At 43.2% G+C, this 9,926-nt stretch overlaps 1 protein-coding gene across 1 annotated transcript in view; it reads left to right on the top strand.

Annotated features, from left to right (window-relative positions):
* Positions 1-257: 257 nt before the first annotated feature.
* SLC37A3 (solute carrier family 37, member 3) overlaps positions 258-9,926 on the top strand; it is a 36,971-nt gene continuing 27,302 nt past the window's right edge. The window contains exons 1-2 of the mRNA XM_005875003.2: positions 258-444; positions 2,126-2,231. Coding sequence (XP_005875065.1) covers positions 356-444; positions 2,126-2,231 — 195 coding nt within the window. The 5' untranslated portion in view covers positions 258-355. The remainder of the gene's footprint in view (positions 445-2,125; positions 2,232-9,926) is intronic.

Raw genomic sequence — 9,926 nt, 5'->3', positions numbered from 1 at the left:
ATTCATTTCCTTTGCTCATTTTTTTCTGTTAAAGTGGGTGATTTTCTTATCAGTTTGCATGAGAGTTCTTCCTATTAGGGTGTAACCTTTGGTCAAGGATTCCTTTTTTTTAAAGGACTAGCTAACTGCTGTAAAACGTAATTATCCATCTGGTTTTCTGGTGTCAGCTAGCCCACATGATTTTTCTTTCAAGGCCTGATTATATGCTGACTGGCTATAAGCCTAAATAATTCAGTGTTGGGATAAACTGAGTAATGTTAATAATGTGTTTTGCCTTTCCAGAAAGAAGAAATGGTGTAAGCCATCCACTATCCAAATTTTAAGGTCAAAGACTGGAAGGAAGGTCAGGAAGAACATGGCCTGGCCAAGTGTTTTTCAGAGAGGAACTCTGCTGTCCCGGTTCAGCCATCATCATGTTGTCGTGTTCCTGCTCACCTTCTTCAGGTAAGGGGATTGTTGCAACTGCTGCTGTTTTTTCCTTTTGAGGGAGATACTTATTCGTGGCGAGTTTCTCATGCAGGAACTTGTATGGACTTATCATGAAATAGACTAGTTACTCCTCTTGTACTTCTTGATAGCTCTAATAAAGTAGTTCTTGGGGGCTCTTTTGCCTGTATTTGGCAATGTCTGGAGACATTTTTGGTTGCCATGCTATTTGCATTTAGTGGGTAGAGACTAGGGATGCTGCTAAACATCCTACAATGCACAAGACAACCCCCCACAAATAGAGGATTTGGGGGCCTAAAATGTCAGTGGTGCTGTGGTTGAGAATATAAAGCCCTATATTTGTTAAAATGAGGAGCTTGAGAACAAAGGGTGTGCATGTTCAGGGACCGCCCTGTGCCTCCTTGAGTAGTAAAAATGGTATGAGACAGTTGTGAGGAACTCTGGGAACTCATGTGAGGTCCCTGCCCAGTCAGCGTGATTCAAGAATCGTCCATGTTTGTGAGTCAATTCTGTGGCCCTCAGTGGCCCTCTTTAGTGGTCTGTTGATGACACAAAGTAGGCCTTTTGGTGTTAGGGGCATGTTATTCATAACCCTGTGACTCAACTATTTTGATTATTTTTTCTGAATAGATTTTCTTCTTTATTAAAGGTACCACAAATGAGGATGATGGTTTTTTTGTTTGTTTTATTTTCAAGTAGAAACTAGGAAAATGGTTCTCTAATTATGTAAGAGTTGATAGGTAGTTTTAGATACTTGGTTTAGGGGATATCCATTTGTGAGGGGTGGGAGGAAGCAGTAGTATGAGGAAATGCAGGACCCAAAGAAAAAGCTACTGCCCTGGCCAGTGTTGGTCAGTGGTTGGAGCGTCAGTTCTTCTCCCTAAGGGTTGTGGGTTCGATTCCCGGTCAAGGACACAGTACCTGGATTTTGGGTTCCCTCTCCACCCCTGGTCGTGACGTGTGGGAGGCAACCAGTCGATGTGTCTCTCTCACATTGATGTTTCTCTCCCTTGCCTCTCCTCCCTTCCACTCTCTCTGAAAAGCAATGGAAAAATATCTTCATGTGAGGATTAACAAAACAAAAAAAAAACAAACAAAAAGCTACTGAATGGCTAGTGCAATGAGCAGTCAGTGTTTGTTAAAGACTTAAAATTTTTTACAAAACTGCAACCATAATTTATTATTTTTATTTATTTATTTTAAAATATATTTTTATTGATTTCAGAGACGAAGGGAGAGATAGATAGAAACATCAATGATGAGAGAGAATCACTGATCGACTGCCTCCTGTACGCCTCCTACTAGGGATGGGGCCCCCAACCCAGGCATGTGCCTTGACTGGGAATCGAACCATGACCTCCTGGATCATAGGTTGATGCTCAACCACTGAGCCATACTGGCCAGGCCAGAACTGAACCATAATTTAAAGTGGGTTGGGATCAGTCACATTTTCATCTTCTAGATCCAGGGATAAGTTATGAGTGAACATGGGGGCTGATATTGAAGAAGATTAGTTAATTACTTCTTTTGCTTAGCAGAGACTAATTCAGTTGATAGTCCTTATAAAGCAGTATTTCTCTTTTTCTAAAACTGAAAGAACAAATAGGAATATGTCTGTGATTTCATTAAAGGCTGTTTTCTTTGCTATTTGTTCAGCTGTATTTCTTCTCTTTTGTAGTTACTCGTTGCTCCATGCATCAAGAAAAACGTTTAGCAATGTCAAAGTCAGCATCTCTAAGCAGTGGACCCCGAGTGCTTTTAACAGATCGATTGAACCTGTAGAGGTAAGTAGAACAAAGTGCTGGGATGGATTTAAAGGAACCGTGCCTACTTCTAATTCTTCCCAAGGTCTCCTATTTTGTTTCATTTGCTTAGGACTCTGAAATGGCTTACTATTTCCTGTGGCATACAATCCATACTCTTCTGTTTGATTTCTTAGCCTGCCCTGATTCAATACTACTCCAATCAGCTTATTTCTCACTCTTTTGAAATCACACAATTCGGGCTAGACCATTTTTTCATTGAGTTTCACAAATACTCTGCTTATTTCTGTCTTTGAGATTTTGCTCATGTTCTTTTGTAAGCTCATTTACCTTCTTTCCACTTATCAAAATTGTGCTTTTCTCTTTGTGTCAAGATAAAATGTCACTTTTTAAAAAATAGAATTTTTTTTCTTGCTTCTGCTGTGTTTTATTTCCTAAACTGTGCACACTGTGTATTACATAGTTTAATGTCTCAGTATTTGCATACTCTCTGATTGATTCATTTGTTCATTTGTATCTTGCTTAAGTTCAGAGAGTATGCAGCCTAGTTCCTTGTACTCACATGGGCCAAGAACATTCTTTGATGACTGGGACAGAGATGCTGTCCTTTATAGCACCTACCTCAATACACAAATCCATTCCACTCATGCTGTCCTTTATAGCACCTACCTCAATACACAAATCCGTTCCACTCAGTCTTTACCACGTTATTTGAGTTCTGCTTACGTGGAATTATAGCTGTTTATTTATATTTGTAGCATGTTTTATTTCTTAAGAATTATTTCCCTGATTTGGACCAATTTAAAGTTGACAGAGATCTAAAGGTTATATACTGCCCCCAAAATGTAAATATGTTATCCAGGCAATTGCTTATTGTGGGTCTATCGTGCATAACCCTGTTCTAGGCACTGAGGACACAGAGAGTAAAAGCCTAGAGGACAAAAAAAAAACCAAAAAACCTGTCACCATGGAGCTGATGTTCTAGTGGAGAGGCACCCGAACAGTTTTCCTGAATTTAACTTGATAAGTTCTTGATAGGAACTTTTATTATTATTCTTTTAAATACATTTTTTATTGATTTAAGAGAGGAAGAGAGCAAGAGAAAGATCAATGATGAGAGAGAATCATTGATCGGCTGCCTCCTGCACGCCCCCCACTGGGGATCAGGCCCGCAACCCAGGCATGTGCCCTTGACCAGAATCAAACCTGGGACCCTTCAGTCTGCAGGCTGACGCTCTATCCACTAGCTAAACTGGCTAGGGCCTGATAGGGACTTCTAAAAGGAAAGGTGTTAAGAATAGAGAGCTGGATTTCTGACAGATGCTTGACTTGTGCTGTGTGCACAGCGAATCCCTCTAAATGATCATTGACTGACTCATCACAAACCTTCAGGATGGCCTGGCCTCAGAGAGGTCATGCGCCCTAACCTCCCACCAGTATGGTGTCTTTCTTTGTGGTTATTGAAGATGACCACCTAGCTTCTGTTTTAAAACCTGTAGGGAGAAGAAACTCCCTATTTTTCTGAGATGCACAATTATATTTTTCACCAACTCTCATTAGGAAGTTCTTCTATTGACATAAACATGTTCTGCTGTTTAATTTTGAGCCATGTACACGAAGTCTGTTCCCACTGCACGAGGCCTGTTGTATATCTGAGAAAAGCCTGCCTCCCCAAGTTCTTCTTGTTTAGGTAAAACATCCCCGGCCCCTTCAACTGTAGTTTAGTGACACTGAACACTAAATGTGGTATTTCAGGTACCGTCTGTATAAATACAGAACAATAGGGTTTGGTTTAGCCACTACATTTCTGGTTATACTGCCTAAGGCTGCCTTTGTGTTTTAGATAACTGGGTTGAGAGTCCCCAAGACCACCCCCAGGTTTGATGATTCGCTAGGAAGATTGACAGGACTTAGCATATAGTTGTATTCAAAGCTGTGGTTCATTACAGGTCAGGGGATACAGAGCCAAGTCAGCAAAGGGGGAAAAACGCACATAGGGTGAGGCCTGGAGGAAATCGGCACAGGCCTCCGGGAGCCCTTTTCCAGGAGTCACACAGGGTGTGCTTAATTCTTCCAGCACAAGTTGTGACAACACAGGTGAGAAGTTGTCTACTAGGGAAGCCCGATAGGGACAGGGTGCCCACGATTTTTATTGGAGCTGGTCGTGGAGGCACTCTGCCTGGCACATACGAAAATCCCACACTCCCAGAAGGAAAGCAGGTGTTACTCATAAACCACATTGTTTGAACAGTTCAGACACAGTAAGCCAGTCTTAGCAGGGAATTATGGGAACCCTCTGGGGATCCAAGTTTCCAGATGCCAGGCAAGGGCCAGCCTTGCAAGCAGGTCTTTTTAAGGATAGCAATCTCAGGCCTGTTGTGTTAACTCTTTCCTGCCAGGGACCATGTTACATTATTAGCTTGTTTTGAACTGGCATTAACTTTTCTGCTTAGCTATTTATTTCCTTACTCTGCTGCTAGGAAAGGTTTCACTGTGGTGCTGTTTTAGAACTGTGGATGAAATAGTTTGGATGGGTTGGTTTTGTAGAAGTCAGATGCTGACTCATCGAGGAGAGCTGTGTGTATGTGGACCTGCCTCGTGGAGAGCAGTGCTGACCTTCCATTCTTTCTTTAGACTTTCAAACCCAGGGTTGTTTCCTGAAGACTACTGCTGGGAGGCCAGAGGTGGCATGTACCCTCACTCCTCCTGTGCTGGGGTCTATAACACCTTTACTCCAGCTTCCCTTTGAGACTCCTTGTCTGAAGTGGAAAGGAACTTAGTGGCAGAAGTATATGTAAATGAGTATGTACTCTAAAAAATATTTTGTTTACATATATTGTTAAACATTTCTTAAATACCTTAAATAGCATCACCAAAAAGTATTTATTACAGCTTTTGTTTTTATTTTTTTCCCCATTGATTTTTTTTAGAGGGAGTGGAAGGGAGGGAGGGAGGGGCAGGGAGGGAGAGAGAGAGGGGGAGAGAGAAAGAAAGAGAGAGAGAAACATGTATGTGAGAGAGACACATTGATTGGTTGCCTTCTGCATGTGACCTGACCAGGGCCAGGGATTGAACCTGCAACCCAGTTACGTGCCCTTGATGTGGAATCGAACTGGAGGGCTGACACTCTAACTTCTGACCATACCAACCAGGGTGCTTTTGTTTTTATGTATAGCTATCTTAGGTACTTTATGGCGAATTAAGCATACCTTGAGAATTTATAATGGATTCCACTGACATGGACAAACATTGGAAATACTAAGTGAAAAAAGCATGAAATCTCTGTTTATAGATAATAAAGAGGTAATGGCTAAATCTAATATTTGAGGACAACTTGACTGAAAATTGTTAACAAAAATTTGTTCTATTAAATTAAAAAGTCTTACCTCTCTAGACAGTACAGTCCTTCTTTGAGAATGGTGTAAGAGCCCTGGCCAGTGTGGCTCAGTTGGTTGGGCATCATCCTGTGCACTGAAAGGTCGCTGGTTCGATTCCTGGTCAGGGCACATGCCTGGGTTTGTAGCTCAGTCCCCAGTAGGGGGCGTGCAGGAGGCAGCCAATTGATGTTTCTCTCTCTCTTCCTCTCTCTGTAAAATCAATAAAAACATGTTTAAAAAAAAAAGAGAGAAAGATAGAGATAGCGTAAGAGATTCTTGAGTTCTCTTCAGGAGAAGGATGCAGGGTTCAGGGTGTCTTCAACATTCCATCTCAACCACATCACAGCTCCTGTCCCTCAGGTTCTCACCTGAGACGGAGAGCAAACCCCTAACTCAGGTCGCTTGAGCTCACCTTCTGTGCACCAGGAAGCTCTTTCACATCCGTGGTTCCCCCACCTCCGTGCACAGCCCTTACTCTGTGACAAACATTCTCACCGTGACCTTTTGAATGTGCCCACAATGTCATGCTTCCAGGAAGTGTCCCAACATGTAGCAATTGTAGTGACTTAGCACGGCGCCTCCCCCACAACACAAGGAAACCTTACATTCATGCAGGCCGGTACATTCACGTGGTAATTGTACATGCTTGCAGGACAGCTTGAATCACTGGAGCATTTGAAGCCATTTTGTCCATGACTTTCATTAAACATTGGACGATTCACTAAGTGCACTTGGACCATTTCTCACCTACTGGTATTAGTCATCTTGATCAGAGCTATATTATGGACCTAAACTTTCTTCATTAGGCTTTTTCTGTTAACCTATTTTCTGACTCTTTTTGTTAGTCCTACTTTGTTGTTTCAGTTTTTGGTTCTGTTTTTTTTACACTTGTTAAGTAGGCAAGCAAAAGTATATTTCAGCTGAATTCTGGCAGTGAAACAGAAAAAAGCTGTTTGCAGTCTGTCAGTTCCTGGGAAAACCATGTGCTCGGGAGTTCGGTGGCTTCCCCCAAGAGTAAAGAAAATCTTGAAACTTGCAGCAGCTCCTTGAGGCCTGGATCTCTAGGTCACCTGGGTGTGTGCCCAAGAGGGCTTAATCCTGGGTCCTATTGAGCCCAGATGACATCAGGGATCAAAGATTGTGGTTAGAGGGGAAATGTGGCAAAATAACTAATTGGAGGTATTTAGGGCCCCAATTGGCACGCTGAAATACTGATTGATCTAGGCGTGAGCTGGTTTCTTATCGATCATGAAAGCAGTGCCTGTTGTTAAAGTAAAAGACCGGTGCCATAAGCCACCCAGAAACGAGTCCCAGTACTTTAGAATCACACTTTACATGTTTTCTAATAATTTCAGATTTTACTTCCTGTTGAAGATACATGTTTTTTAGTTGTTCATTGTGATTTTTCTTTTTACTATTCTAAGTCAGAATTTCTCTTCTTGCCCTGGCCATTGTGGCTCAGTGGGTTGGAGCATCCTCCTGTACAAAAGGTTGTGGGTTTCAAGTTTGTTTGGAGCATCCTCCTGTACACCAAAAGGTTGTGGGTTTCAAGTTTGATCACTGGTCAGGGCATGTAATAGAGGCAACCGGTTGGTGTTTCTCTATCTCTCTCTTTTTCCCTCCCTCCCTCCCTCTCCCCTTCCCCCTTACCTCCTTCCCCTCTCTAAAATCAGTAAACATATCCTTGGGTGAGGATTAAAAAAATTTTTTTCCTTCTTTAATAACCCATCTCAGAAATCATTTAGTCCAGCAGTTCTTGAACTTTTTGGTTATGTGGATTCACACACATATATACTGTTTTAGAAATTAAAACAAATTAAAAAATACACGATTAAGTTATTTTCAAGTGAATTAACCTACAACATGTTAACATGAATGACATTTAAAAAAATATATATTTTTATTGATTTCAGAGAGGAATGGAGAAGGAGAGAGAGATAGAAATATCAATGATGAGAGAGTCATTGATTGGCTGCCTCCTGCACACCCCTGACTGGGGACTGATCCTGCAGCCCGGGTGGGCATGTGCCCTGACCAGGAATTGAATTGTGACCTCTTGGTTCATAGGTCGATGCTCAGCCACTGAGCCATGCTGGCTGGGCAACATGAATGACATTTTATGAAAAATGACTTTTTCAAGACAAAAAAAATCACTTAGTGAGGAGAATGGCATTGATTGACACATTCTTGCAAATCTCTTCCTGTCTGGCTGAATAGAATACAATGGGTCTTCATGTCTACTTTTGAATTTCAAGTCTCTGAAGAGTTTGTCTTCCACAGATACATGGTGGAAAGGGGGGAAGTATTTTAACAGCCTTTTCAGCTAATTGTGGGTATTTGTCTGATATTACACCAGAATTTGACAAGTAGCAATTTCTTGAAGGGTAGTTGCAATGTGGAATCCGAAACTGTATTAATTAACTTTTTATAACCTTACATTAACATCCATTTGTCTGTCTTGTACTTTAAATGAATCTTGAAGTGACAGGCTTGTTTCATTCTTTTTTGAGGAAATATCTGCCAGATACTCAAATCTGCCAAATACAGTACTCAAATACTCCAAACTGGGCCCTATGTCTGTCAGTCATTCTTTCAAGTAAAAATGACTTACCAGCTTGCCGCTCACACAGTTGCACAGTGCTTTCCTCCAGGACAGCCATCTCACTCTGGTATGCAGAGTCTGTATGTGTATTTTCCACCTCATCACACAGAATAGCAAAAGTAAGTATACTCAGGGGCCAGATTTAATACAATTAATAATTTTTACTACTTCATTAAGAACATTCTCAAGTGAAATTGACCTTTTTTTTCTTTACTGTCAGTGTGGCAATAAAGAATATAGTAATTAATATAGCACAGTTTGGTGTAACTGCTTGATTCATGCCAAAGCACAGCAGTTTTACCCACCACAGCTTTTGCTTCATCAATGTTAAAGTTAAAGGGGAAAAAGAAAATAACTACAGTAGGACTAAAGGCCCGGTGCATGGATTCGTGCACCGGTGGGGTCCCTCAGCCTGGACTGAGCCCTCTCGTAATCCGGGATCCCTCAGGGGATGTTGTACTGCCGGTTTTGTTCCGATCCCCGCAGGTCAGGCCGAGGGACTCCACCAGTGTGTGAATCTGTGCACCGGGCTTCTAGTATACATATAAGATCTTTGGTTGATCTCTTCCCGCCCTCCCCCCACTCCTTCCCTCTCAGATTCATAGTCTATTCCTTGGTTGATCTCTTCCCGCCCTCCCCCCACTCCTTCCCTCTCAGATTCATCAGTCTGTTCCATGTTTCCATGCCTGTACGTTGAGCGTCTGCCCCTGGTGGTCAGTGCGTGTCATAGCTACCAGTCGAGTGGGCGCTTAGGCTTTTGTATTTATAGATAGTCTTCCCGTATCCTTAGGGGATACATTCTAAGACCCCAACAGATACTTGAAACTCTGGATAGTACCAAATCCTGTATGTTCTATCCTTTTTCCTATATATACATACCTCTAATAAAGATTAATTATAAATTAGGCACAATAACAGATTAACAACAATAACTAATTATAAAATAGAACAATTATAACAATACCCTATATAATAAAACCCTAATATGCAAATTACCCCTTCAGGTAGTCGTTCGGGAGACTGGGAGTTTGACCGCTCGCTATGACGTGTGCTGACCACCGGGGGCGGTGTGGAACATGGCGGGTGTCGGCGATATGGCGCCTGGGCAGGGGGCTGTGACCTCTCACCAGCTACCTGGGGGCAGGGGTGATGAGGACGGAGCTGCAGTGAGAATGTGGGGTGTCCGCCGAGCTCGCTCTCACTCCCCCTGCTAACCTCCCCTGGGATGCCAGGGCTCACGCGCTGGGAATGCCCCCGTACTCAAGTACTGGGTGCCCGCGAGGAGCCTGCCCCGCACCTGCATGGCCTCTTTTGGGTGAGCTGGGCCACAGCTGCTGGGACTGCAGGGGCCAGTCGGGCTCCCCGTGAGTTCTCGCAGGAGTCAGTCTGTGAGGCCGGCCAGGAGAAGTGTGCTGCCTGCCAACTTCTGTGTAGCACCGCTTGGTGGCCCAGAGGCCCACACTGCGCCCTGGCCCTCGGCGTCCGGCTGTGCTTACCGCATTTCTGGGTGGGGACTTGGGCGCCGTGACTCAAGCGGAGGGGGGCAGGTAGGGGTCCAGGGGCCCAGGTGCTGCCCAGGGCCTAGAGGTCAGCTGGGACCTGTCCTTCCACGTCAGACGCTTGAGCTTTGATCGCTGGCCAGGCCTAGGGACCACACCTGTGCACGAATTTTGTGCACTGGGTCTCTAGTATTGTAATAAAAGTTATGTGAATGTAGTCTCTCTTTTTCTTCTTCTT

This window comes from Myotis brandtii, unplaced genomic scaffold (genome assembly GCF_000412655.1).
Source record: "Myotis brandtii unplaced genomic scaffold, ASM41265v1 scaffold455, whole genome shotgun sequence".
In the NCBI taxonomy this organism is placed as follows: Eukaryota; Metazoa; Chordata; class Mammalia; order Chiroptera; family Vespertilionidae; genus Myotis; species Myotis brandtii.
Note: the sequence above shows the minus strand (reverse complement) of the source record. Positions and strands in the feature narration are given on the sequence as shown.